This window comes from Halichoerus grypus, chromosome 13 (assembly GCF_964656455.1).
Source record: "Halichoerus grypus chromosome 13, mHalGry1.hap1.1, whole genome shotgun sequence".
Lineage (NCBI taxonomy): Eukaryota > Metazoa > Chordata > Mammalia > Carnivora > Phocidae > Halichoerus > Halichoerus grypus.
This window is the reverse complement of record NC_135724.1, coordinates 67,799,913-67,827,814: the sequence shown is the minus strand read 5'-3', so window position 1 is coordinate 67,827,814 and position 27,902 is coordinate 67,799,913. Positions and strand designations below refer to the sequence as shown.

Here is a 27,902-nt window from a genome sequence, read left to right as displayed (position 1 = left end):
CCTGGGATCAAGCCCTGCATCAGGCTCCCTGCTCAGCAGGGAGTCTTCTTCTCCCTCCCCCATTCTCCCTGCTTGTGTTCCCTCTCTGGCTGTCTCTCTCTGTCAAATAAATAAAATCTTAAAAAAAAAAAAGTCTAATCACAAAGTATGTTAAGTTCCACTCATAAAAAAAAATCTTTAATCACAGGCTAAACAACATTGGTTGGGGCTTAAAAATGCATTTATTTCAGGAATAGTTTTTGCACGGGCATAATCGATAACATTAAAAAGGCAGAAAGTGATTGGTCCATACAAATTTTTAGTTCCTATAAAGTACCAAATGCCCCAACCAATGTTGTTTAGCCTGTGATTAAAGATTTTTTTTATGAGTGGAACTTAACATACTTTGTGATTAGACTTTTTTTTTTTAAAGATTTTATTTATTTATTTGAGAGAGAGGGGGAGAGAGTATGAGCAGGGGGAGGGGCAGAGGGAGAGGCAGCCTCCCTGCTGAGCAGGGAACTGATGTGGGACCCGATCCCAGGACCCTGGGACCATGACCCCAGCTGAGCAGATGCCCAACTGACTGAGCCACCCAGGTGCCCCATCCAAAGTGCATTCTTGAGATGTTAAGGCATTTGGGGACAAAAGACACCTCTAGTTTCCTTAGCTTAGAGCTTGGCTTTATTCTTGGAAGACTCCTTCATCCTTTTGACAACAGAAACGTCCCCTGCTCCCTGAGGCCAGTTGTCATGATTTGGTATATCAAATACTCACATACACAAAGACTGGCCCCCGTCCACATCCACCAACTGTCCAATAATAAAGGAAGCTGCAGGGGACAGCAGGAAGCAGACCAATGGGGAGATCTCCTCAGGAACTCTGATTCGCTTAGCTGGGATTGTCTTAAAGAACCCTCCAAATAAGTGTTTTGCCAAAGGACCACAGTTGTCTACAGCCATGGGAATAAATGACTCCAAGGGCCACACAGTTGATCCGTACTCCACTGCCGGCCCATTCCGCAGTGAAAGATTTGGTGAGGTTGTAAACCCCTGCTCTGGCAGCTCCACTATGCTCAAATCCTGGAAATCCATTCTTAGTAAGGATAATAATACTGACAATAGAGCCTCCGTGCTCTTTTATGTAAACTGCTTTGCACATGTAGAAGGTGCCGGTCAAGTTGGTTTCAATCACAGCATGCCATCCCTTTGCACTGAGGTGTTTTGCGGGAGAAATGAACTGGCCTCCTCCATTGTTTACAAAAAAAAAAAAAATGGGTCTTACCATAAATATCCAAGGTGGACTTGACCAAATTGTTCACCTCCTCTTCTTTGCCGATGTTGCATTTTATGGGCGTGATCTGAGCATGGTTGGAGGGGGAGCAGGCTGGCCTGCAGTTCATCTGCAGTAGATTTTAATCTATCAAAGCTACAAGATGCAATGACCACATTACACCCCAGCTGCAGGAGCTCAGTCACGATGGCCTTTCTCATGCCTGTGTCCCCCCTAGTGACGATGGCCAGTTGGTCTCGCAGCGGGCTGGCCACCAGGCAGCTCCTGCCTTTGCCCCAGTGCCCGTCTCCTCCAAGCAGCTGAGTCCCGGGAGTGCCACGGTCACTTACATAGTAACATTTTTCATACTTAAAAAAAAATAATAGCCTGTCTAAATTACCCCGTTTTGTTTATTTATTTTTAAACATTTTATTTATTTATTTGACAGAGAGAAACACACTGAGAGGGAACACAAGCAGGGGGAGTGGGAGAGGGAGAAGCAGGCTCCCTGCTGAGCAGGAGCCCGATGCAGGGCTCGATCCCAGGACCCTGGGATCATGACCTGAGCCGAAGGCAGATGCTTAACCGACAGAGTCACCCAGGTGTCCCTATCTCGTTTTATTTAAAATAGATTCATTATCATCTTAAAAACTGACTGATACTCCATCATAATATATATATATAATAGGAGACCCTGAGAAGGAAAACCAAGACGAGAATAGTACAAAGTCAAGTACAAATAGTACAGATTCAAGAAAACTTCCCTTAAATTTGAAAAAGCATCTTTGAAACCATATATTCCAAGGAAAACGGTCAACCTGAGAAAGCTGATCCCAGTGACGAACACGAGGATGTATTCTAGTAAAATCAATAAACTTAAAAGAAAAAGAAATAGACTTTGGGCATCGAGGCAAAAAAAATCACGAGAGAAAGAAAAATCAGATGATCAGACTTATTGAGAGCAACATTTGATCCCAGAAGAAATTGGAATGACATATTTAAGATATTCAAGGAAGGAAAACGTGAGTGGAGGAGTTTAGGTCCAGCCAAACTGACTTCCAAGCATAAAGGCCACAGTTCTCCATATGCCATCGTCAGCCATGAAGGCAGAGATGCACGTGGAGCCGGCATACATAAGGTGTGAATACTAAACACACAAAAATGCCAGAATTGACTTACAAACCATCTTGGTGACAAGAAGGTAAAATTTATCCAGCAGATGTCATGAATGTGCTGTAAGAGCCAAAAGATTTATGTCTCACCTTGGGGTCTGGAGCTCGGAGCCATGCAGGCTTACCTGAGGTATCATAGGAGTGACAGTAATAACTAGCTTTGTCGGGGCGCCTGGGTGGCTCAGTTGGTTAAGCGTCTACCTTCGGCTCGGGTCATGATCTCAGGGTCCTGGAATCAAGTCCCGCATCAGGCTCCTTGCTCAGCGGGAAGCCTGCTTCTCCCTCTCCCTGCTGCTCCCCCTGCTTGTGCTCTCTCTGTCAAATAAATAAATAAAATCTTAAAAAAAAAAAAAAAAAACTAGCTTTGCCCTCAGCCTGGAGCCCAGCAATAGTCAGGAGGGCCCTGGTGCCCAACTTGGAGTCAGAGAACGAGTCAGGAATCCTGAGGGCTGATTGTTGTTCTTGTAGGTGAGGACTTTGGGGACCTGGCAGTTGCCGGTACAGTTTAAGGTACCACCACAATGTTGCTGCCACTTCCTGTGCAGGATATGGTGACCATGTCTCTCAGGGACCGCGACACTGAGGCCAGCTGAGTCAGCACAGACCGGGCCCCGGAGCCTGAAAAGATAAAGAGGATGAGAAAGCAGTGAGAAGCCCCACAGCCAGTGGTTGAGAACTTGGCTTCGGGAACCTGGCTGCCTCGTCTTGAAAGCTGGCTCTGCCATTTACAACTGCGTGACCTGTCTCTTTATGTGTAAAATAAGGATAATAATGATATTAATCATTGTTGAAATGAGAATTAAAGGCACTAATAATAGAAAATTGCCTAGAACGAGTAAGTACTGGGTGGGTTAACAGTATTATCGGGACCATGGCCCAGCCTATGCCCAACGAGAGAGAAGAGAGAGCCAAGAGTGCTCAGGTATCCCATCCACCACTACTAGGCACCTGTGCAGGAAGGAAGAAAGGTCAAAGCGTTCCTCTGAATCTGGGTCATTTGTCAACCTAAGGGTCCACAGGAAGGCCTGCCCCGCAGTTCCCTGGGAGATCTGTGCGGAGGACTCAGCTGCAGGGCTCTCCAGGCGAGAGCAGAGGGCTGCTGCAGTTTCTCAGCTCTGACAAGAACACGCTTGAGAGCCCCCAGAGCTGACCACGCAGCGCCCCCTGCTGGGTCCAGGCCGCAGGTCCTATCTCCCGGTGCACAGAATGAACCCAAACTGCATTAAAAGAGCAGAGGGGCTCTGGTGTTGCCTCTCTGCCAATTGGTCGCACCCCTTAGATCCAATCTTAGACCCGACTACTATAACAGACGGTGTGGAAAACAGACTGTAGGGCGCAGGGTGCAGTCCAGGAGACCAGGAGGGAGTAGGGCTTGGATCAGGATGGTGGCAGTGGAAGCAGGGAGGATTGATTGGATCTCAAACATATTTTGAAGACAGGGATGGCAAGATTTTCAGATGGGTCATAGGTGAGAAAAAGAGAGGAATGCAGGGTGCTTTCAAGGCACTGGGCTTGAGCAACCAGAAGGATGAAGCTTCTGCCATTTTGGAAAAGGAGACCTTGCCAAGGAATGGATTTGGAATCAGGAGTTCTGTTTTGAAAATGAATCTCACTGTGACTTTTGATTTTTGTCATTTCCCAACCTTAATTTGACCATAAAACGTTTCTTTTTCCAGAGTATCTATCAGGGCTCCTATTCCAAAAAAAAGGCAGGTTGGGGAAAGTGTCTACAGGGAGCAAGGGAAATAAATGCGTGTGTACTACTATTTAAGAGATACTTAAATAAGGTCATGAAAATTATTTTAAGCTTTCCATAATCCTAATGCTTTAACAGACACAAAAAATTGCTTTTGTTGCCCAATTCGTCTTCCAGATATATTTTACAGTTCATTCATTCATTCCACAAACGTTCATAGCATTGAAAAAAGCCCGCTGTACACATATCTGCAGTTTTATTTTAATTATTAACAGCATATATATATATTTTTTCATGTTTATCATCCAGTTTTTATAATCATTGTAAAATGTCATTCTTGCTCCCCCGGTGGCGGAGAAGAATAAGGTAGAGGATTTGGGGAGGCCGCGGGGAGGGGTCAGGATGGAGGTTTGGGACCCCCTCGCCACGACCTCTGTAAGGAGGAGTCTGGGTGGAGGGCTGGGGGTCCCAGCCGACCGCGCCGAGCGGGGGCCAGCTGGAGGCCGTGCTCCCGGTACGCGCCAGCCACGGAACCCGCGGACGCGGACGTGCGCGCGCCGGAAGGCAGACGAGGGGACGCCAGCGGCGGCCGGACCCGGAAGTAGAGGTTGCTGAGCCCGCCCCCAGAGCGAAAGCCGAAGCGGGAGGCCAGGCGGGAGCTGCGGTGGGGCTGCGGGTGAGCGGCGGGCGGCGGGCTACGCCGGGAAGTGGGAAGCGCCGGCCTTTTTCGGGCACGTTTCCCGAATGCTGACCGGGCGGTCCCCAGCCCCGGGGCATGGGAAAGGATCCGGGCTTCTTGCATATTCTCGCCGCCTCTTTCCCGGAGGGGGTGGACCCCCACTCGGGGGCTTGCAGTGGGGGTTCCGGGAGGTGATGATGGGCCAGCGCTTAGTCCGGTGCCTGGAAGGAATAGGCGCCACAGTTTATACTCCCCTTCATCGAACCGCCCTGCAGTTCTTTGAGGTGCGGTCTGTTGTCTGAATTTGTTGTCACAGGTAGGGAAACTGAGGTTCCGGGAGGCAGTGGGCCACTCGCCGTCCCCTGGGCCCCGGCTCAGTCTTGAGGGCACCCTGGTGTGTTTCTCTCAGTTGTTGTTGATGGAGATGAAGGAGCGTCCTTTTGTGAACTAATTAGCTGGAATCCAGGGGCAGTAATTTCTCGGCAGGTGAAAAGGAAGACGATGGCCTTATCTTGCTTCTCTATCACTCCCGCCTTTGGGAACAGGACGTGGAGAAAGTGCAACGTGGGCTTGATGGCCATTTAGCCCTGGGGTCCCTAGGACCTTGGCAAAGGTCACCTGACACTAGTCTGAATTGTTCTGAACCTCAGTTTACTCACAGTTAAAAAAAATTTACAAGTCCAGCCTTGTAGAGTGGTTGGCAAGATTAAACAAAGTAGCGGTTTATAGCAATTGCTTGCCTGCAGAGGAAGAGCTTTCTTTCCCTCTTTTCCTGACTCCATAGATATTGGGTTAAGTTACTAAGGTGGGAGATCCTAGGGCTCCAAATGCTGTTTGGACCACTGCTAGGTCTCCACTCCCAGGCTAAGTTCAGTTGTTCGTAAGACGGACAGGAAAGGACTTCATGTACTGTCCCGAAGGCCCCACACCATTGGTGGTATTGCTGGTGAGAGCTGACCAGGTAGTAACAGGCTAACCTGCTACTCTCTTTCACTTTGGGCCCTCCTAATTACAGTTCTAGTTTGGGGTGCTAACTCCCTTAGCACTTGCTGATCTCCCCTTTTGAAATAAGAGAACAAACTTCAGACTCAGCTTTAGCAGGCAACAGGATCAAACTTGATTAACCATGTAGGTTACGGAAAGAACCTGGTTCTGACCATTGATTACAGGCTTTCAGGTCCTACGAGGCTATATTACTTCCCTTTTTTAAAAAAAATATACATTTAAGCATTTGTTAAAAAGCAAAAACTTAAGTGAGTAATGATGTCGGTAGAGCAAAAGGGTTTTAAGATGTTATATGGTATAATGACGGTATGATCAAAGTTTGCAAACCGTTGCTTTCAGCTTTTATTCTCCTCATTTTGAAATTGGAGTGTGCCTTAATGGAAAAATGGAGAGGCCCCAAGATAATCACAGAAAATTAATCACAGTTAAGACTGCAGAATTCTTTTAAGAGGTAGAAGCTGATGCAATTAAAAAAAAAAAAAAAAAAAGTACCTGGTAAGGAAGCAGAGGTTTCAACCACAACTCAGCAAACTTCCCAGGTAACTTTTGGAAAATCTTTCTCTGAGTCTTAGTTTGTTCTTTCTTGAGGTGGCTGTATCGGTTCATCACCAGAGTCCCTTTCCCAGGATCCCTTTCCCAGGATTCCATGATTCTGAATCCTTAAAGGCAGTCATATCTCTTTCCTAGTAAATAGTGATACTGAGATCATTACAAAGTACTCATGCAGAACTGAAATATAAACTGTTGAACTAGAGCCAAAGCTGCTAAAGACCTACATGTATCAGTGTGGAATAGCAGCTAGTCTGACATGTGGACAGGTGATCTGAAATCAGGACAGATGCTGGTGTGCCTTTGTCCAGTTGTATCCCTAGCCCTGGATAAATGAGGTACTCCCTTTGAAGATGCCACGGCAAAACATTTCTCTCTAAAGGGATCTTTGGAGAAGAATCTGTTAATTCTTTACTGAAAAAGTGTTTAGGATCCTTAGGTATGAAGAGGAGTACTAGAAATACAAAACTTCTAGAAACTTTGACACCATAGGAGAAAAGGGCCCTGCCAGGCACCTTGCCCTCTGACCTCTATTTTCTTTGACTCCTCCTCCCCACTCTAGCACCTGCAGTTTCTGCACCCTCCCACGTCCTTCCCTCCTCCTTACCCATCTTAGAGAATCATTCCCCTCAACCCCGGCCCCTCTCTGTCCCTCATACCGACCTGGCAGATCCTATCCCTGCTCAATCTAGCTCTCCCCCGGCTGTCAGCCTGCCCCCAGAGCACCTCCTGTCCTCACTGTTGACACTTGCCTTAAGAGAAGAGTGGCCCTCCTTCGGGCCAAGGACAACCACAGCTTCCTACCCTCTCACCCACCCAGAGACATCTCTCCAGCAGTTCCCTCCTCGCCTCCTGCATCTTCTCTTTTCCCTCTTTCCTCGACCAGGTCTATCCTCGGACAAACATGCTGATGTATCTTCCATCTTAAAATGCAAAAGCCCACTGTTCCCTCTCCCCTCCTTCCAGGCCTTCTTGAGCTCCCCCCACTCGTGCTTTTACCTCTAGCACTCACTGACGAAACAGCGCCCCTCAGGGTCACCTGGCACCTGCAAGTCTCCAGACTTCAAGGTCAGGTCTCTGCTGTCACTTCACTCGGCCTGCGGGTATCTGTAGCCTTCGACATGGTGGTGGCTCCCCCTTGAAGTGCCTTTTCTCTGGGCTTTCAGGATCCCACCTCTCCTGAGTCAGCTCACCTCCCCGACCCCCAGCCTGGGCTCCTTTCCCGCTCCACCCGCCGCCACATGCCACCGCGTCCTCCAGCAGGCAGCTCACATTTAACACACCCGACGCAGCTCCTGCATCTTCATCCCGGGCTGCTCCTTCCTCCTAGTTCCCATCTCAACAAATGGGAATCCCGTCCTATAACTGGCTAGGCCAAAAGCCCTGGAGTCATTCTCCACTCGCCTCACTTCCCGTTCCCAGTCCTGTTGGCTCTGCCTGCGGAATCTGCCCAGACCCCAGGCTTCCCTCAGCACCTCCACCACTGCTCCCCGGGGGCCCAGTGACTCCCTTCTTCGAGCAGCCAGAAGAATCCCTTGAACACTTGGAGTCAGGTCATCCTGCTCCTGCGCTACCTCCCAGTTCCCTCAGGGCAAACCCAAAGTCCAAAGCCACCCTCCCCACTGTCCCCCAAACCTCCCTGGACTTCCCCCAGACACTGCAGGGCTCACCCTGCAGTCCCTCCCCACCCCGGCTCTGCTTCACCCCACGTGGCACATGGTGACACGTATTGAGCATGTAGTAGGTGCTCAGTAAATAATTGTGGGATGATTGAATTCATTCCCAGCAGGGGGATTGCTGGGGATGTGCTCCTGGAGTTCTGCGAGACATCGTCAAATCGCTCCACGTAGAGGTCTTTCCAATCGAACTTACACCACCTCTGTTCGAGTTTGCCTGTCACCAGACCCTCACCCACCTGTGTGCTCATCCTGTGATCATTGCTGGTGAGACAGGCACAAGCTCATTTTACCCCTAATTTACCGTGATGGGTGTTGTTGGCCATCATATCACAAACGGCCGATTTCCTCATTATTTAGGAAATATTATTTAGGAATATTATTTAGGAAGTTATTTTAGCAACTAAAATCATTGCTAAAAATAAGAAAACAGCAGTCTGGCTGGGGAAAAAATGGAATTCATTCACAGAAAAGGAAGGCAAATGCTTTTAAACACGAAGAGGTGTGTTTCTGTGCTTTTGAAATCCTTAGGTGTCTTCTGCTCTTCATACCAAAGTTTATGTTCTCTTCTAGTATTTTTCTAGTTTCATCTTTTTGCTTAAATTTCTGCTAGATCTGGAATCTGTTTTGGTGGAAAGTGTAAAGTAGGAGTCTAGCTTTAACCGCCCCACCACCACCAAAGGTTGCCCAGTTGTCTCAGTAGATGTTGAGTTGTTGTTTATTACAATGTCATATTTGTCAACATCAAGGCCATATGTATAATGATCAAAAAAGAAAGGGCTTGTGTTTCTTTTATTTAGCCAGCAGGAATTAAGTGTCCTGTAGCAGTTTTGGAACTAGCTGTCACAGTCGCCAACAGTGATCCAGACCTCAGGCCACTGATGTGCTGCTGGGGAGATGAGACAGTAACTTACCACAGCAGGTGCACAGTCTGTTGTAATAGGCGGGGGGACAGCAGGAAGCTTCTCGGCCTGCCAGTGGGTGCTGGGAGAGCTCTTTAAACAACAGTCAGCAGTAGAGCCGGGCCTTCAGGCGGTCGAGCTGCATTCTCTGGGTTTGGCGGTACATTCCAAGCAAGGGAACAGAGGCTTGGGAACAGTGGTGTCTAGTTTAACTGGCCAGAGGATGGTCTGCAAGGCTAGAGGTTGTGTGGGGCAGGCAGGAAGGTAGATCGGAGCCCATTGGAAAAGGGCTGTCAAGTTCTGCTGAGGTCTGGATTCCCTGGCCAGTGGGTCTCAGGCCTAGTTTTGGATCAGAACGATCTGGGTAACATGGCCTGGCATCTGCATTTTATAAAATGTCCCAGAGCAGGGCGCCTGAGTGGCTCAGTCAATTGAGCATCTGACAACTCTTGATTTTGGCGCGGGTGGTGATCTCAGGGTCCTGGGATCATGAGCCCCGGGTCGGGCTCCCTGCTCAGCGGGGAGTCTGCTTCTCTCTCTCTCCCTCTGTCCCTCCCATGCTTGTGCGCTCTTTCTCTCTCTCTCTCTCAAATAAGTCTTAAAAACAAAAACAAAAAAATGTCCCAGGGCATCCCGATTCTCAGCTGAGGTGGAGGTGCTGCTCTCAGCCCTGGGGAGCAAAGAGAACTGTGCCCTAGGAGGAGGGCCAGCCATCTGCCCTACCCCAGCCTATCAGTCCAGATCCAAAGGCCCCAAAGTCTTCCTAAGACTGACCTGAGGTCATGGAGCCACATCAGCTTCTCCCAAAGGAACCCAAATTCCCAAGGTGTTCATCTCTAAGCCAGTTCCATTGCCCTGGTTTGTCCAATGTCTTCAAGTTTCCCTAACTTCTTTTTCTTACCTCAGGTTTGTTTTTGTTTGTTTTTTAAATAAACTCTACACCCAATGTGGGGCTTGAACTCACAGCCCTGAGATCAAGAGTTGCATGCTTTACTGACTGAGCCAGCCAGGCACCCCTATTTTGGGGGTTTGGGCGTTTTTGGTTTTGTTTTTTTACTTTTTTTGGTTTTGTTTTGTTTTAAAGATTTTATTTATTCATTTATTTGAGAGACAGAAAGAGCTGAGCAGGGGGAGGGGCAGAGTGAGAGGGGAAGCAGACTCTCCGCTGAGCAAGGAGCCTGACATGGGGCTTGACCCCAGGACCTCGAGATCATGACCTAAGCAGAAGGCAGCTGCTTAACCAACTGAGCCACCCAGGTGCCCCTTTTTTGTTTTGTTTTGTTTTTAAGTAGGCTCCATGCCCAGTGTGGAGCCCAACACAGGGCTTGAACTCACAATCTTGAGATCAAGACCTCAGCTGAGATCAAGAGTCGGACGCTTAACCGACTGAGACACCCAGACGCCCCAAAGAAATTTATTTGTTTTTTGGGGTGTTTTTTTTAAAGATTTATTTATTCGAGAGAAAGAGAGCACGTGCGAGCGGGGGCAGGGGCAGAGAGAGAGGGAGAGAGAAACCCAAGTAGACTCCCCACTGAGTGTGGAGACCAACAAGGGGCTCAATCTCACGACCCTCAGATCAGACCCAAGCTGAAACCAAGAGTCTCAAACCAAGATGCTCAACCAACTACACCGCCCAGATGCCCCTGTTTTTCATTTTTTAAAGTGAGTTTCCTTCTTAGTGGTAGAGATTCCATTGGAAGTATCTCTGTTTTCAGTGTGTCTCTTCTTCTCTTCAGGAGTCAGTGCTGACAGTAGTGTTGAGCTGCAGAAGAGAAGTTTCTGACCTTCATTGCCATCTCTCTGAGACTGGAGTGTGAAGGGCCGAAGCCCCTGGCAGCTTTAACACAAGATGAAGACCGTGCTTATGGTTGCAGAAAAGCCATCCTTGGCCCAGTCCATTGCTAAAATCCTCTCTCGAGGTAGGGAGGACAGCCCTCGAAGGGGGCACTGTAAGCATGGTCGTTTCTTTCTTTCCCCAAGCGTGACCCAGCCTCTGGAGCTGACATGCTTCAGGACAGCGGGCACCACTGCAGCCCCTCAGTACTAGTCACTGTGGGATGCGCTTACTGCCGCAGCCGGTGCGGGCCAGGGCTGGGACTCCCAAGGGATCCAGGCCCAGGTCACAGAGGCAAGCCCCTCTAAGAGCACTGCGCCTGTCAGGCTGTTGGGCGTAAGCAGCAACCAGCCCTGGTAACTCACACAGAAAGAGAATTCACTGGAAGGAAGAAGACAGAGCCAGGAGCCCACCCTGGTCTAAGTCTGACCCCGATCTTAGACCCCAGAGTAAGTCTGAGGCCATGCCACGGACACTGTCACCCCAGGACCCTTGCCCCTGCCTTGAACCGCTACAGCTGCAGCTGGTGTGCCTCGCGTCACTCGAGAGTAGCCACCAGGCTGACCCTTGTCTACAGCCCTCCTGAGACACCAGGCTAGCCCCGCTCAGGCTACTGAGGCAGCGGGTAGGGTGCTGCTTCCCTTCTTATCTCTGAATTCCCTGCAGACAGGAAGGGTGCCTGGGTGCTGGGTACCTAGAAATGGCACACGCCCACCGTGACCTCCCCTGGGCTAGGACAGCGGGCTGGCTTCTCTCTGAAGGGAAGGGGAGAGCTGAGAAGTGCCCAGTCCCCAGAGGCCAATGGCCGTCAGTGGGGAGCATGAGAAGACATTGAGGCACTTGATAATGAGGAGGCCCCCAGAGGCCTTCGAGTGAAGTTGGAAAGAAGTGAGGCAGAAAATGCAGCGAAGGGCCCAAGAGTGCCTGCTCTTGAGAGCGTTCAGAGAGGGCGCTCCTGGCCTTCAGCTGACCCAGGGCTCTGCATGGCGAGCCGTCACTGTACTTCTCCCCTGCAGGAAACATGTCCTCACACAAAGGGCTGAACGGAACGTGCTCAGTGCATGAGTACAGCGGGACCTTCGCTGGCCAGCCCGTCCGCTTCAAGATGACGTCTGTCTGTGGTCACGTGATGACCTTGGACTTCCTGGGTGAGCCCCCAAGCCCCTGCCCACCCCCCATCCCTCTGAGGGAAGCCCTGCAGAGTGCTGCCGTGGGTCTAGTTGGAGCCAGGGGAGGGCTTCAGGCAGAGAAGTGTGTGCAGAACCCATGAGTCCTGAGGCCAATGGATCATGAAGAGGTGACCCAGGGTCCCTGGGTGAGGTGCCCAGAACCCGGGTTTTGGAGCTTAGTGCCCCCTGGGTCCCCATCCCAGAGACACCCCTTAGTCACTGCATGCCCTATGCTCCTGCTTCTGTGCTTCCTAGAGGTGGTGAATGCCCAACTCAGGGGGGCCTGGCCCATGCAGGCATTCAGGAGGTGGTTCCTGCTGAATGTAACTGTTGCCCAGTGGTCATTCGGTGGCCGTCATTGTCATCCTTGTATCTTTGCTATCTGTCACCTTGGAAGAGCCAGCTTTAGTGACCCAGCAGAGCCAGGTGCAGGGCCCTGTGGTTGACAAGAGTCCGGCCTGGGCTCTGACCCCTGCTCCAGGGGCTCATGGGCTGGGACTGGGGCCTCTATGAGTTTCTGTCCCACATGGGTGAAGTGGGTCTTCCGACGGTGCCATCCACTTCCCAGGATTGTTTGAGGACTCAGTGTGACCGTGAAAGGTAGAGAGCTTAGCATACAACAAAGTCTCAACACTTCTTGCTGCTCAGTGACAACAATGACATTGATTCAGTTGTGTGGCCAAGCATTTGGACTCTTGAGTTTTGTCACCAGCCAGCAGGTGGGGAGCTGGGATTTGAACTTGACTCTATCTGACCCCGTTCTCCCAGGCTGCACGAAATGGGGACTAAAAGAAAGAGGGCTCAGCATGCAAGCACTGAGCCCTAAGTAGAGAGGTAGGTGGAGGTACCAGTCATGAGGCTCAAAAGATTGATTCCCCACGGGGATCATCTGAGCACCTGGCCTGTGTGCGGTCACGTGCTGGGTGGGGGGAGAGTTGCAGAAATTCAGGCTGGGAGAGAAGGCAGAAGTATGAGTGGTGTGGTTCGGTGCTCTGGCAAAGTGAGCCAGCCCAGGAATGGCGCTGCCAGCCACAGGGCACGTCCTGAAGTGAGGCTGGGGCAGCAGTGGCCCTGCCCAGGGGTGGCTCCTGGGGGTGGCCACGGTGTGGTGTCACCTCAGCAGCCCAGGGGAACGAAGGCCCAGCTCTGCCTCCAGTTGTGGGGCTGTCCTGGGCAAATTGTTCTCCAAGCCGTCCCTTTCCTCCTGGGGTTATGACCATTGCAGAGGTCAAGCTCTGTGAGCCAAGAAGTGTGATTCAGATGTCACTGTGGCTATGGTTTGTAGGAAAGTACAACAAATGGGACAAGGTGGACCCCGCAGAGCTGTTCAGCCAAGCGCCAACAGAGAAGAAGGAAGCTAACCCCAAGCTGAACATGGTGAAGTTCCTGCAGGTGTGTGGGGCGGGCTAGGGCACCGGCATCTGGGAAGCCTCCATCCCGGGCTTCCGGCACTGCAGGCGGCCTCCCCCTTTAATAAACCTGGAGGCCTTCGCTGGAAGCCCTGGGCGGGCCTCCCCACCCTTTCTTTGAGCGCCCCCTGCTGGCCCATGAGGCACCTTTCAGGCCTGTTCCTTGCCTTAGAACCATCGACTGGCCCACCAGGGCAGCCCTGTCACTCAGCCCTGGAGAGCAGAAATTCTGCTTTTTAAATTGTGTGGTGGTGGTGGTTTTTCTAGTTTTAAAACAAATGCATACATATTATGGAAAATATTAGAAAGTAGAAGGAAGAAAACATTATCTGTAATCACACGACCTAAGACAACCACCATTAACCTTTAAGCTTATCTCATTTCAGCCCTCTTCCCATGTGGTTTTTGGGGTTAAGATGATATTGCATTTATAACCATTTTGTGTCCAAAAAACTAAGTTCTGAGCAAAGTTCTCTGAGTGGCGAAGGCAGCCTCACTGCCCAGGCGCTGCTCTGGGCACCCGTCCTGCTCCGCGGGGCTCAGGGACTGGGCGGGAGCACCGTGGGTGGGCACTGCGGGCCGGGCCACGGAGGTGCCAGTCGCTGTGTGCTGTGTGGCAGGTGGAGGGCAAAGGCTGCGACTACATCGTGCTGTGGCTGGACTGTGACAAGGAGGGGGAGAACATCTGCTTTGAGGTGAGAGGGGGGCCCACTGCGGTCCTCACTTCGGGCCTTCCTGCCAGCCGTACCCGCAGTCACCCCATTCCGGGGGCTGCAGCCCAGGAATCCACTACATTGCCTTAGAAATGCCTTTTCTTTCCTCCTTTATTTTGGAAACTGCAGAGACACTTTCAAACGTATGGACTCTACCAAGGGCGAAGGGGTGTTACTTCCCCTGCTGGGGTGCACTGTGTGAGCAAACAGAAAGGGCAGAATTTTCTTGGTGGATGGGAGAGCGTTGGTTTTCAGCATCCCAGCCTACTGGGCAGCTCTCAGGGACCTTCGGCCGAGGCTGGTTGCCACTCGGCCGCGTTCCTCGCTCCTTTCCTCAGCTGCGGCCTTCACTGTCCTCGCCCCACCCCAGATGCCCTCGAGCCTGCCTCGCCTGCAGCTGTGGCGCCCTCACGCGGGTCCTGACTGCAGGTGTCCTCTGGTGCCGCTCACCCTCCTGCCTCTGCACCCCCAGCTCTCACCTGGGGCCTGGCACACCTTGGGGCTCAGGAAATGCTTCCTGTGTGACAGAGGGAGCTCAGGGCACCCCCTGTTCCAGCACAGCACCCTCAGTAAACACGATTGCGCTTTGTCCCTTCCCAGACACTCCTCTCCCGGCCCTTCCCCTACAGGGTTGCTCCTCCCCTGGGGGGCCTTTGCATCTGGGGGTGGAGGCTCATGGGGCTTTCTCCCCTCCGAAACGAAGGCACCTCTTCCCCATATACTGCACGGCCTTCCTAGTGAGTCTGGCTCCAGGCCCCACGCTGTGCTTTAGCCCTGAGCCCCCCGAAGCCCCCACTTTGGGAGTCCCCTGTGCCCTCCCCGTTCCTGCCCTTTGCCTTTTCCTCCTCATTCTGTTTTCCTTCCCTGGCTTTTCTTCAGTCTCTTAAAAGTTCCACCCACCCCTCTAGAGGCACTCTGCCCTCTAGAAGGAAGGGAGATGGGTCAAGTGGGGTGGCTTTCGTGAAAGCGCCCCCTGGCGTCCGTGGCATTAGCATTTCCTGGTTTAGCGGGGATGAAAGCAGAAGGAAGAGAGAAAGGGTGGTAGGAAGGAGGGGGGTGTTTGAACAGGTTTGTCAGCGGAAGGAAAGGAAGCCATGTAGCAGGAGTGCTGTGGAGAGACTGAAGCTTCTGGACGGGGAAGGGGACGGAGGAAGGAGAGGGAGTCACGCACAGCGAGGTTTGGCCAGGACAGGAGCCGCGGCCTCACAGGTGGGACACAGAGCCGGGGGCAGAGGCCTCTGAGGTGGGTGACCGCTGGGCCGCCTCCCCCAGGTCCTAGACGCTGTGCTGCCGGTCATGAATCCAACCCATGGTGGCGAAAAGACAGTGTACAGGGCCAGGTTCAGCTCCATCACGGACACGGACATCTGCGCCGCCATGGCCCGCCTGGGCGAGCCCGACCACAACGAGGCGCTGTCGGTGGACGCCAGGCAAGAGCTGGACCTGCGCATCGGCTGTGCGTTCACCAGGTACTGGCTGCCTGCCCTTTGGCCAGAGCCCCTGCCTCGCCGGCCCCCACTGGCCGCCCTGGGCCTGGTTAGCTCTAGGCCAATGTCAACATTGTATGAAGGAAACGATCTAGCTGATTTAGACCACAGAGGGCACCACATGATGAGCAGGCTGTTCGTCTACACTGTGTGGGTCTTGAGAAGAGGGTGGAGGGGATTGAATGAAATAGAAGGGTTTCCCAGCCCCATCTACTCTTCTCTCTTGCCTTCCCCGCCATGTGTGCCACAACACACAACACACACACACAACACACATACGGTTCCTCTCTACCCACACACACCCTCCCCAGGCCCCCTGCTGAGCGTGTCCTCACCCTGTCCCCTGTCTTCTGAGCAGGGCGCTGCCACCAGCTGGCCCGGTGCTGGACTTACATGGCTGGTGAATGATGGTGTCTGGAGTGAATCCATGACCAGAATACCTTTCTCTGCCCCGTGCCTCCTTGTAGGTTTCAAACTAAGTACTTCCAGGGAAAATACGGCAATCTGGACAGCTCCCTCATCTCCTTTGGGCCATGTCAAACCCCTACCCTGGGCTTCTGCGTGGAGAGACATGATAAAATCCAGTCCTTCAAACCGGAGACCTACTGGGTGCTGCAGGCCAAGGTTTGCTTTCCCTTCCCTATGCACGCTGGGTCTTCCCGGGTTCAGGCTATGGACTCTGAGGGTCTTCCATCATCATCATAGCCTTGCAAGCCCCCCAGGCCACGGGCACAGAGGAGGGAGGCCAGATTGGTCTGCGGGGTGCCCAGAGAAGGGAACCCAGCCTACATAGGCCTGGATGCATTGAACTTAGAGAAGCAGGAATGAAGTCAGCTTTGGCAGTGCGGAGAGGGGAGGTCACGCCTCAGGGCCGTCAGCTGTGATAGTCAGGTCCAAGGTCTGGACTGAGGGCCATACCCAGTGACTTCAAACTTTTTGAAGCCTTAGAACCCTTTATTCAAATAAAATCCTCCACATAAGCTGCTTATAAGATTTCAATCATACAGAGCTGGTCTGGTTGACATAGGGCTGGGGACCCCCAGAAGGGCCACACCTCGTACTGGCCAGGCCTTAGAGGGTGGGCAGGGATGGTGTTTGAGGTGGAGGTTCCCACACTGCTTCAGGACACAGCAGCCTTGGCTTCAGGCTCCCCTTGTGAGACCACCTCCCTAATCTCAGGGGAGAGGCCTGGAATCAGAGCAGCCTTCCCTTGGGGCGGGGCGGGGTCTCAGCCTGCGTGTCTGCGTACCCGCGCACACCCGTACAGGTAGGGCCGTGAGACCTAGGGACGGGACCGTTTTCCTCCCAGACAAGGAGCTGCTTCATCTACTCAGGTCTCTTCCCTGGCAGTGTGCTCACGTGGATATTTTCTTTCCCGACTTCTTTTACCCTTTTTCCTGCAGGTTAATGTGGATAAAGACAAGTCTCTTCTCTTGGACTGGGACCGAGTGCGAGTGTTTGACCGGGAGATCGCACAGATGTTTTTAAACCTGACAAAGCTGGAGAAGGAAGCCCAGGTGGGCCTGCGCCGCCCACATCTGTCGTGTTTGCTCTGGGTGGGAGTAGGCTTCTAGGTGCCTCTGGCTGGAAGAGCACCTCGTGACCTAGGGTCCCGTCTTTGTCTCATTTTTGGAAACAGACGTGTTTCGGAAAGGACGGTTACTGACGCTTGCAGTCACTGCGGTGTGCCATGCCCCTGCTCTGCCCTGGGCACTGCCCCGCATCCGCCACCTGCCAGCCCCTTTCCACGTGACCCCAGGGGCATTCTCTCCTTTTGGCAGGACTCCATTTCACACAGAGGTCCCCTTTCTGTGATATTGAATGCTAACAGCTCCAGAGGGACCTGTGTGCACGTCAGTGGCCCTGTCCGGGGTCCCACAGCTAGCATGGGATGTCCCCACCTCGGTCAGCTTTCATGGCCTTTATGGTACTGTGGCTCTTACTCAGGGTCTTTATGAATTTGAGGGTCATGTGCTTGGCTGTTAGAAGAGGGTGATGAGGGGCTGGGTGCCCCAGGTGGAGGAGTTCCACCACCATTACCCGAAGCCTTACCAGCTACCAGAGTCGTGGGGGTGCGGCCTGGTCTCCTTCAGCCACCTCCTCTTGTCCTTTTCAAGCTTTCTTTGGGTGCCCTCTGCTCAGCCATGCAGTTGACTCAGGCTTCCAGAACTTTCTCCAAAGCTGCTTCATACTTTTATCTTTGGTCATGTTCCTCAAGAGACCCCTCACCACCATCTCCAGATCTCACCCATAGTGACCCCAGCCTCCACTGCAGCACACACCCATTTTGGCCTAAATTCGCCCCCACGTTTGTCCATCTGGAATTCAGAAGGCACTGCACTGACCCGTGGCCAGGTCTCCATGGGATTGGGAGGGGCAAGGCATCAGAGTTAAGTTGTTTGGATTGTTTTTGCCACGGGCAAAACAGAGTCGTCCCTTCTGACAGCCGTTCAAGCCGAGTTTGAAGCTGACCGGTATTTTATTTAAACTGCATGGTGTTTACAAATACTTAAAATAGTTACCAACATTGGAAAATTACAAGATTTCACGTAAGAGTCCTGATTTGCAGCTTTTGTTGACGACCTGGAAGATGGAGCAACACCAGTAGGCCCTGGTGGGAGTGCTCGGGTGCAGCAAAGGGCAAGTGGCTGCCCCTGAGGTGGGCCCGTGCTCCGTGGCCTGGCCCAGGCCTCACCTGCCGTCCCCCTGGCCTGGCCACCACTGGCTCCTGGAGGATTTTGAGTTTGCAACCCCTTCTCCTGGCTCTTTGCCATTCTTCCAAGTTTTCTCTTTCCCTAGAAATTCTCTAGAAAAGAATTTTTTTTCTTTTTCCCTTCCGGGGTCTAAATAAATATTCAAGTCTTGAGACCACTGTGAAGAGTGAAATCGAGAAGCAGGGAGACCAAATGAATGAAACGAGACCCTTTGCCCACACATCCGGATTCTCTGTTACGGCATCTTTCCCCCTGCCACCCGAATCCCTGAATCTGTTCTGTCTTCTATCTAGGTGGAGGCCACAAGCAAGAAAGAGAAGGCAAAGCAGAGGCCCCTCGCCCTGAACACTGTGGAGATGCTGCGAGTAGCTAGCTCTTCTCTGGGTATGTAAGGGCGTTCCTCTAAAGCCCACAAAAGACTTCTCAGGACGGGCACACGGTGAGCCATTCAGCCCTGGTGCGGTGCCTGGGAATGCAGGGCAGTGCTGATGCTCTCACCTCTGCCAGCACTCTCCCTCCACGCTCACCTGTGCCAGGTGCCCCCACTCTGTGCTCACCTGTGCCGAGGCCCCTTGCTCTGTGCTCACCTGTGCCGAGTGCCCCTGCTCTGTGCTCACCTGTGCCGAGGCCCCTTGCTCTGTGCTCACCTGTGCCGAGTGCCCCCACTCTGTGTACATCTGTGCCGAGCGCCCCTTGCTCTGTGCTCACCTGTGCCGAGTGCCCCCACTCTGTGTACATCTGTGCCAAGGCCCCTTGCTCTGTGCTCACCTGTGCCGAGCGCCCCCACTCTGTGCTCACCTGTGCCGAGTGCCCCCTGCTCTGTGCTCACCTGTGCCGAGCGCCCCCACTCTGTGCTCACCTGTGCCGAGTGCCCCCTGCTCTGTGCTCACCTGTGCTGAGCGCCCCCACTCTTTGCTCACCTGTGCCAAGGCCCCTTGCTCTGTGCTCACCTGTGCCGAGGCCCCTTGCTCTGTGCTCACCTGTGCCGAGCGCCCCCACTCTGTGCTCACCTGTGCCAAGTGCCCCCTGCTCTGTGCTCACCTGTGCCAAGCGCCCCCACTCTGTGCTCACCTGTGCCGAGTGCCCCCTGCTCTGTGCTCACCTGTGCTGAGCGCCCCCACTCTTTGCTCACCTGTGCGGAGGCCCCTTGCTCTGTGCTCACCTGTGCCGAGTGCCCCCTGCTCTGTGCTCACCTGTGCCGAGCGCCCCCACTCAGTGCTCACCTGTGCCGAGGCCCCTTGCTCTGTGCTCACCTGTGCCGAGCGCCCCCTGCTCTGTGCTCACCTGTGCCGAGCACCCCCACTCAGTGCTCACCTGTGCCGAGGCCCCTTGCTCTGTGCTCACCTGTGCCGAGGCCCCTTGCTCTGTGCTCACCTGTGCCGAGTGCCCCCTGCTCTGTGCTCACCTGTGCCGAGCACCCCCACTCAGTGCTCACCTGTGCCGAGGCCCCTTGCTCTGTGCTCACCTGTGCCGAGTGCCCCTTGCTCTGTGCTCACCTGTGCCAAGCACCCCCACTCAGTGCTCACTTGTGCCGAGGCCCCTTGCTCTGTGCTCACCTGTGCCGAGGCCCCTTGCTCTGTGCTCACCTGTGCCGAGGCCCCTTGCTCTGTGCTCACCTGTGCCGAGCACCCCCACTCAGTGCTCACCTGTGCTGAGGCCCCTTGCTCTGTGCTCACCTGTGCCGAGTAACTCCCTCTGTGCTCACCTATGTCAAGGAACAGCCCACCTGCAGTGTCTTGTGAGGTTTAGTGAGAATCTGAGCCTCATGCAGCGTTCATTTCTCTTAAATTCCAGAGTGAAAATAACTAATAAACTAACAAACACGCGAGAGGATCCCATTTCAGAGGATAATTGGTTAATATTCAACAGCTTCTTTGAATTTATGTGGGGAAAACTCAGACCATTTTGTATTACTAAACATCCATGCAGCTGCTGCCTGGGCTGTACATGGAAGGCCATGGTCAGGGACCCCCTGTGGGGCAAGCCCTCGCTTGTCACTGGCTCAGTGGAGTCCCCTCAGAGGCATTAGACCATGGAGATCCAGCTCCGGACCCAAACTCTGGTCCAATCTCAGGTTGGCTACTTTCTTTCTTGTCCTGGAGCCTCAGTTTCCTCACAGGAACAGAGGGCGACCATCACTGGAGTTGGTTGTTCTGAGGATGAAATGATTGAAATGTGCATCCTCACAAGAGCAGAGGCAATCCACTCCCCGACAGGGGCAGCCTGGCGTTAGCATCCCACAGCAGCTTCCCTGGTGCAGGGAGAGAGGCCAAGAGTGGGAGGTTGGCGCTCCAGGCCCGTCTCCTGCAGGGGCAAGTGTGACCAGTGTTGACGTAATCTCTCTGAGCCTTGTTTCCACAGTAGTGAGAAGGTGGGGACTGGAAAGTCGGCCTTCTCTGACAGCTGTTGCCCTCAAGGTATTGGTGGCCTCTGCGGCCCCGGGAAGCTGGGCAATGTCCTCGCAGAGTGTCACCTTCAGGGATCCTCAGAGGGCAACGATGACACCGAGTGACCGACAGCTGAGGGCCAGCCTCTGCTGGTCAGGGGAAACAGGAGGACAAGCCCTCCCTCAGTGGTCCCGGAGTGCCATAAGGACAGAAACACCCAGGGGACTCAGAATGGGGGGGCATGTGCTAATTCTGCTCTCATAGTGGGACATCAGCCAACCCTGAGGCAGACCTCATGCGCACCATGGCCAGAGTGTGTGACATCGGCACTCTGCAGGCCACATTTAATCGGCATAGCCCATGTCGTGAGGGTGACACTGTGGTGCGTCCCCATCCTGGGTCCACCTTCACAGGTTCAGGACCTCGGCCTTAGAGGATGCTGCCCGGGCACAGGTGCCTGGCCAGCAGCTCCATGCGCTCACGGTGCCCACCCAGAGCCTTCCTCACCTACCAGGAGGCCCTGGCCGCCTTTGGTGGGGAGCCTGAGTGCCCAAGCCCCTGGGCAGGGACCTGGCCATCCCCAGCATTCTGGTCCAGCTGAGCCTGCCCTCTGTCGCAGGCATGGGGCCACAGCATGCCATGCAGACTGCCGAGCGGCTCTACACACAAGGTTACATCAGCTACCCGCGGACTGAGACCACCCACTACCCCGAGAACTTTGACCTGAAGGGCCCTCTGCGGCAGCAAGCCAACCACCCGTACTGGGCCGACACGGTGAGCAGAGCCACTGGGCACACTTGTTGCCAGGGTCTTGGGACCCAGCCCAGGCTCTTTGGCCAAACCCAGAACTGGTGCTGGCTCCCTCCGCAGATAGGACTCACACCACCTTGTCTTCTCTCCCTCAGGTAAAGCGCTTGTTAGCAGAAGGTATCAATCGGCCACGGAAGGGCCATGACGCTGGCGACCATCCCCCCATCACCCCCATGAGGTCTGCCACAGAGGCCGAATTAGGTATTGGGCACTCCCCCCAACACATACATACACATACACACACACACACACACACGCACACACACACTCTCCAAGCTTCTGGGTGGGAAGCTACATGGCACCTTTGGACGGTGTCAGGCCCCGTTGGCAATATGGGGGCTCCCTCCCTCCCCCACCTGCCCCTGGCTGTGGCAGAGGGGGTCGCCTGAAAGTTGTGTTCTGTGGCCGAGGGACAGGACAGAAGTGAAGTGGCGGCAGGTGTGTGGTGGCGTGCCTGAGTGCAGGGTGCAGGTGGCTGCTCGCAGGAGGCGAGTGGGAAGGTGAGACAGACGGGCAAGGACGGAACAGGACAGGACCAAGCGAGACAGGGAGTGCTAGGGCCCAGCCTGCTTCCCACCTGATCAAGGCTGGGGGAGGAGTCAGGGAAGGGGAGAGGTAGAGACAGGAGCCACTGGGCACAGCCCAAGTTTGAAGTGACGGTGGCAGGTCCCTAGCTGCAGACTGGCCAGGCCCTGAAGAGCAGTCCCACCTCAAAGCCGGGGTGGGAGGTAGGGGGTGGGAGCCGTAGCTGTGAAGGAACCGCCACGGCCCGGGAGACTCACTTTCCCCTCCTCCTCTCTCGAGCTTCAGTGCAGGCCAGCCCTGGCATCCCGTGCCGACAGCTAGGGCCCTGCTGCCGGAGTGAGAGCGCTGGCCGGCGGGGGGGGGCCTCAGAGCCAGTCCCCGGCCGGTGACCAGCTGCTGTGTCCGTTGCAGGGAGCGAGGCTTGGCGGCTGTATGAGTACATCACCAGACACTTCATCGCCACGGTTAGCTATGACTGCAGGTACCTCCAGAGCACCATTTCCTTCCGAATCGGGCCCGAGCACTTCACCTGCACAGGGAAAACCGTCATGTCTCCAGGTAGAACCGCAGGTCCCAGCGTGGCTCCTCCCACACCTCCACAGACGGACAGAATGTTCTCCATCGGACCTGGGGAGGGGGTGTCAGTGTCTTGGGCCTGGGCTGCCTGGGATGGGACCCTGAGTGGCAGCACCCTGTGTCTCCAGGCTTCACGGAGATCATGCCCTGGCAGAGCGTGCCACTGGAGGAGAGCCTGCCCACCTGCCAGAGGGGCGATACCTTTCCCGTGAGCGAGATGAGGATGCTGGAGAAGCAGACGAGCCCGCCCGACTACCTGACGGAGGCTGAGCTCATCACACTCATGGAGAAGCACGGCATCGGTGGGTGCACCCGCCCTCCCGCCTGCCCAGGCCCCGGGACCGAGGGTCCCCATCCCAGGACCGGGGTCCAGGAGACGGTGCTTCCAGAGCTGCTCAGTGACCCCTCCGTGCCCAGCACCTGGTAATCGGGGCCCAGGGTGTGGCCAGCTCCCCAGGCACTGATCACTCTGATGGGAACTGCCTGTTCCCTGATGTGCTACACCAGCTGACCAGGCTCTAGAGGGCTGCGAACAGTCCAGGTTGCTGTACCTGGTTTCGGCTCTATCACTAACAGTCGTGACAGGTGACGTCTCACCCGAGGCTAGGGTTCTAGTGACAGTGGTGGCCTCAGCTGGAGAGCTGAGCCTGCTTCTTCCAGGGGCCTGGGTGCCTACGGTGGGTCCTGCCCTGGGTCCTCAGGTATAGATGCTGTGGGGTGGGGGTGCTGCTCCCCCAGCATCCTCTCTCCTTCCCTGTTGACAAGACATCCATGTCTCCCTAGACCCCATGACCAAAATGAGTTTGTGTCCTCGAAGAGGGCTCATGTGACCTTCTGAACATGACAGTGCCACTGTTGACCGGGCGCCCCCAGGGCTGCGTGAAGACGCTCTCCCCGGGGGAGGGGGGTGCCACTCCAGGGGTGGCAGGAATGCAGTGGGCACGGTGGGGAGTGTGCTGGTTCAGATCCCAGTCCCAGCATCATCCTTCAAGTGTGGTACCTCGGTGGTCTCAGCCTCTGAGCACCATCTAAGGAGGCTCCTCAGCACGGCGGAGCAGTAAGGGCAGCATCCCTGAAGTCTCCAGGGGAGGTGCCGCCCCGGAAACTGACCGCGAGGGACCTAGGAGCCAGAAAGTGGGCAATACTGAGCAGGTTTCAGAGGGGACAATTTGGCAGCGAGCATGGGAGTTCCTCTGTGTTCAGGGGTCTTGAGCCCTGGTTCTAGAAGGGTCGAGTGTCTCAGCATCGAGGCAGGAGAGGCCAAGGAGGTCACATTTCCCAGGTGTGAGGGGCAGGTAGAATGAACTCCCATGATGTTGGCAGAGTTCCTTAACCTCTATGAGCCCTTGTTGTCTGTAGAGGGGGATTAAGCACCGAGCGCCGGCGCTGGGAGGGCCATTTTTTGATTCATAAGACCATTCTCGAAACACATACTGTGGTGTCCTGCACAGTGCTGGCCAAAAACAGAGGGGAAGGGTCTGAGAACCAGGGCCCGCGTGGTGGGTGGGGGCAGACATGGAGCCTGCAGCGTGACGGGCGCAGGCTGAGGAAGCCCGGGGCCTTGCCGTGTGTTTCAGGGACGGACGCCAGCATCCCCGTGCACATCAACAACATCTGTCAGCGCAACTATGTCACTGTGGAGAGTGGGCGCCGGCTCAGACCCACCAACCTGGGCATCGTCCTGGTGCACGGCTACTACAAGATCGGTGAGTCTGGCTGAGCTGTGGCGCTGCGTTTATCGGCCCACAGCCTCTGCCGGGCCAATAAACTCCTACTGCGAGGGTGCTACACCGGCCCCCGTGAGGACGTGCCCTAGCAGGGGCTCTGTGTGGTTGATGCATGAATGGTCACGTGCAAAGGATCCAAAAGGGGGGGTGCGGGGGGCTCTTCCCCACAGACCAGCTCCTGGTGGGGCCCGGGTCCTCCTTGTGGAGCTGTCTGCTCTGTCCCCGAGAGGTTCCCAGGGGACCAGGGGAGATGTCAGAGCACAGGCCTGGCCCGAGGACTCCCAGGAACTGTGACACCGTCCTAGAGACAGGATGTCCCTGGCCACTCCATGCAGGATTTTCTGGGTAGGAGATCAGGAAAGGCCTGGGGTCACGGGACTCCAGCCTGCGCTGGCCAGGGGGCGGCCACAGCCCCTCAGTGCGAGTGCTCACAGTGGCACCTCACCCCCCCCCAACCCTGCAGATGCGGAGCTGGTGCTCCCCACCATCCGCAGTGCGGTCGAGAAGCAACTGAACCTGATCGCCCAGGGCAAGGCCGACTACCGCCAGGTCCTGGGCCACACACTGGACGTCTTCAAGAGGAAGTTCCACTACTTCGTGGACTCTATCGCCGGTGAGACCTGCCTCTTCCCTACCCCTGGGCCAGGGCCGCCACGGCCGTGCGGGACCAGCATCCAGATCTGGGCTCCAGGCTCTGGGGCTCCGTTGGGAGGATGAGGCAGTGGCGCCTCACTGCTGGGCCGTCCTCATCATCATCGGGGTTAAAGAGTGGGCATCTCAACACCACACGCGAGGTACCTGGCTCGGGTGACCAATGCGGCTGCAGCTCTGCCTTCCCGTGACCCCCGCACCCTTGGGGATAGAGACGCACTCACTCCAATCCTTGCCCACTCACGGGGGCCTCCCCTCCACCCGCCTGTCCAAGGTGGAGGTGGGCTGCCGGGCCCGGAGGATATGACTCTTCCTTGCACTGCTTGCCCTCAGGCATGGACGAGCTGATGGAGGTGTCTTTTTCGCCCCTGGCGGCCACGGGCAAGCCCCTGTCCCGCTGCGGGAAGTGCCACCGGTTCATGAAGTACATTCAGGTAAGTGGGGTGAAGGGCTGTGGCCGCCCCTTCTGGCCTCTGGCGCCATTGTGCGCAGGCTTGGGCAAGTCTTGTCACCTCTGGAGGCCTCTGCTTTATCTTCAGTCCTACAGGAATAATAGTCTTGGTCCTGGTGGTCACACACGCTTGAGAGGCCTACCGCAGCCTCGCCCACAAACACCCACAGTATGCCCCTGACCCCAGGAGCATGTAAGCTGTGAGGCCGCTTAAACACATTGTCCATTCTTTCCCAACAACACCTTATTTGCTGTCCTGGATGTTCATATACACACGGGGAATTTAGAACTGCTTTTCTTCACGCGTGCAGCAAGTGTCCTGAGACTCGTGGCCAGGCGTCCTTGCCTGAGAGGTTGTTGCCTGGCAGCACGTTCCACGTTATGCATTATGTATTATGTGTTACGCGTTACAGATTACATGTGACACGTGTATTACATAGGTCTGTATTCTGCCATTACCTGCGGAGGTGTACATAGGTATTATGCATTATGCATTAGTATTTTGTGTTACATGGTATTCGTGTGTTGTATAAGCAGTGTATTAGGCTGTGTATGTGGTATATGTGTGTCATGTATTATGTATTACATGTTACATTTTCTGTATCACATACCATGTTATGCACGACTCGTTACATGTTCCATAGTCTGTGTTGTCTAGCATATGTTACAGGTTACGTGTTACATGCGTTACGTATCACGTCACCGGTTACTTCGGTATTATGAGAGTGAGGCTGGACAGGAGAGTTGGTGGCCTCGGTGACCCCGAACCCCCTCCCTGGTGTTACTGCAGGCCAAGCCGAGCCGCCTGCACTGCTCGCACTGTGACGAGACCTACACCCTCCCCCAGAACGGCACCATCAAGCTCTACAAGGAGCTCCGGTGCCCACTGGATGACTTCGAGCTGGTCCTGTGGTCATCGGGCTCTCGGGGCAAGAGCTACCCACTGTGCCCCTACTGCTCCAACCACCCGCCCTTCCGAGACATGAAGAAAGGTGAGTGCCGTGTCTCTGGGCCTCAGCTGCTCCCTCCAGAGACAGGCCCTGCCCCTGCCCCACACCATGCTGGCCTCTGAGGGGCCCCTCCCCGGCCCCAGCCCCCTCGCCGGCATGGGGGTAGGAGACCTGGGGTGGATTTGGGCCCTGCTGAGGCGGAGCCGGCCGTCTGCCCCTCTCCATGCTGGTCAGAATCAAGTGGGCACCTACAGTCAGCTCATTCAGGATCTGGGCAGTAGGCGTGCTGTGCCCCCTCCCAGGCTAGGGTGAGTGAGAGGATGCAGCAGGCTGGGGGACCCCTCCTGGCAAGGGGTGCGCCCTCAGTCAGCGTCCACCACTGTTCTCTTTCCTCACGGTTATTACTAGAGAAAGGAGAGCATGTGTCCAGGTGGGACTGAGAGTCTAGAGGGGGCCCAGGGCCCAGCACACTCACCCTGGCCTGTGCCGTCTCTTTTACACCCCATGCTATAGACAGGAGCGAGGCACAGCGAGAGGCATCTACCCACTTTCATCTGGGGGTCTCGGGAGCCCTCAGGGGTCTCAATTCACCTCTCCTGACTCAAGCCTCACCTGTGAGGCAGGGACAGTCTGCATTTGAGCTGATGGGGTCACTGAGGTCCTTCCCTGCCCTCCAGCAGCTTCCAGGGAAGCCGACGGCCCCGTGTGACTCAGTGGCATAATGAGCTGTGGAAGCAAAGTGAAGGGGAGATTGAACCTGGCTGGAGGCCACCAGGAAGGCCTTCTGGAAATGATTGGGGGGTTGGCGCTCAGAGGTTGAGGAGGTTTTAGATAAGCAGAGAAGCAGGGGCAGTGGCAGCAGGGGAATCCAGAGCCAGGGTGTGCAAGGCCGAGAGGAACGCTTTCTGCTGGGATGAGGGGTCTGGACCGTGAGGCCCTGGAGAAGGCCCCTGGGGCGGGGGCCTGGGGGTGCGCATCAGGCTGCCCTCTCCCCACCAGGCATGGGCTGCAATGAGTGCACACACCCCACCTGCCAGCACTCGCTGAGCATGCTGGGCATCGGCCAGTGCGTGGAATGCGAGAGCGGTGTGCTGGTGCTGGACCCCACCTCAGGCCCCAAGTGGAAGGTGGCCTGCAACAAGTGCAATGTGGTGGCGCACTGCTTCGAGAACGCCTACCGAGTGCGCGTGTCGGCCGACACCTGCCGCACCTGCGAGGCTGCCCTGCTCGCTGTGGACTTCAACAAGGCCAAGTCCCCGCTCCCGGGCGACGAGACCCAGCACACGGGCTGTGTCTTCTGCGACCCCATCTTCCAGGAGCTCGTGGAGCTGAAGCACGCGGCCTCCTGCCACCCCATGCACCGCGGTGGGCCGGGGAGGAGGCAGGGCCGAGGGCGGGCCCGGGGCCGGCGGCCCCCCGGGAAGCCCAGCGCCAGGCGGCCCAAGGACAAGATGTCAGCCCTGGCTGCCTACTTTGTATGATGGCCCCGCAGTCCCTCGCCAGGCTCCACCCAGGTGTCCCGTGGGCCATGGAAATCATTAAAATGCATTTTGTCTTCTCCAAAGCAAA

The 27,902-nt window shown here is 55.0% G+C and overlaps 1 protein-coding gene and 1 pseudogene across 9 annotated transcripts; one reads left to right on the top strand and one right to left on the bottom strand.

The window, feature by feature from the left end:
* Positions 1-650: 650 nt before the first annotated feature.
* Positions 651-4,921, bottom strand: LOC118525651 (peroxisomal trans-2-enoyl-CoA reductase pseudogene; annotated as a pseudogene).
* On the top strand, positions 4,683-27,902 carry TOP3B (DNA topoisomerase III beta). 9 transcript variants are annotated; one of them, XM_036076468.2, is made up of 19 exons: positions 4,738-4,795; positions 8,829-8,950; positions 10,667-10,849; positions 11,781-11,912; positions 13,219-13,325; positions 13,963-14,037; positions 15,328-15,524; positions 16,010-16,166; positions 16,946-17,059; positions 18,550-18,640; positions 21,263-21,417; positions 21,549-21,654; positions 22,390-22,536; positions 22,683-22,856; positions 24,132-24,260; positions 24,745-24,894; positions 25,266-25,366; positions 26,174-26,375; positions 27,333-27,902. In XM_036076468.2, the coding sequence occupies exons 3-19, from the start codon at positions 10,780-10,782 to the stop codon at positions 27,812-27,814; spliced, it is 2,589 nt and encodes an 862-aa protein (XP_035932361.1). In that variant the 5' UTR covers positions 4,738-4,795; positions 8,829-8,950; positions 10,667-10,779; the 3' UTR covers positions 27,815-27,902. The 9 variants fall into 9 exon arrangements, with proteins under 9 accessions (XP_035932360.1, XP_077916822.1, XP_035932361.1 ...); XM_078060692.1 differs by lacking the exon at positions 8,829-8,950 and adding an exon at positions 10,506-10,592 and having other exon boundaries at positions 4,762-4,795; XM_078060694.1 differs by lacking the exon at positions 8,829-8,950 and adding an exon at positions 8,139-8,295 and having other exon boundaries at positions 4,766-4,795.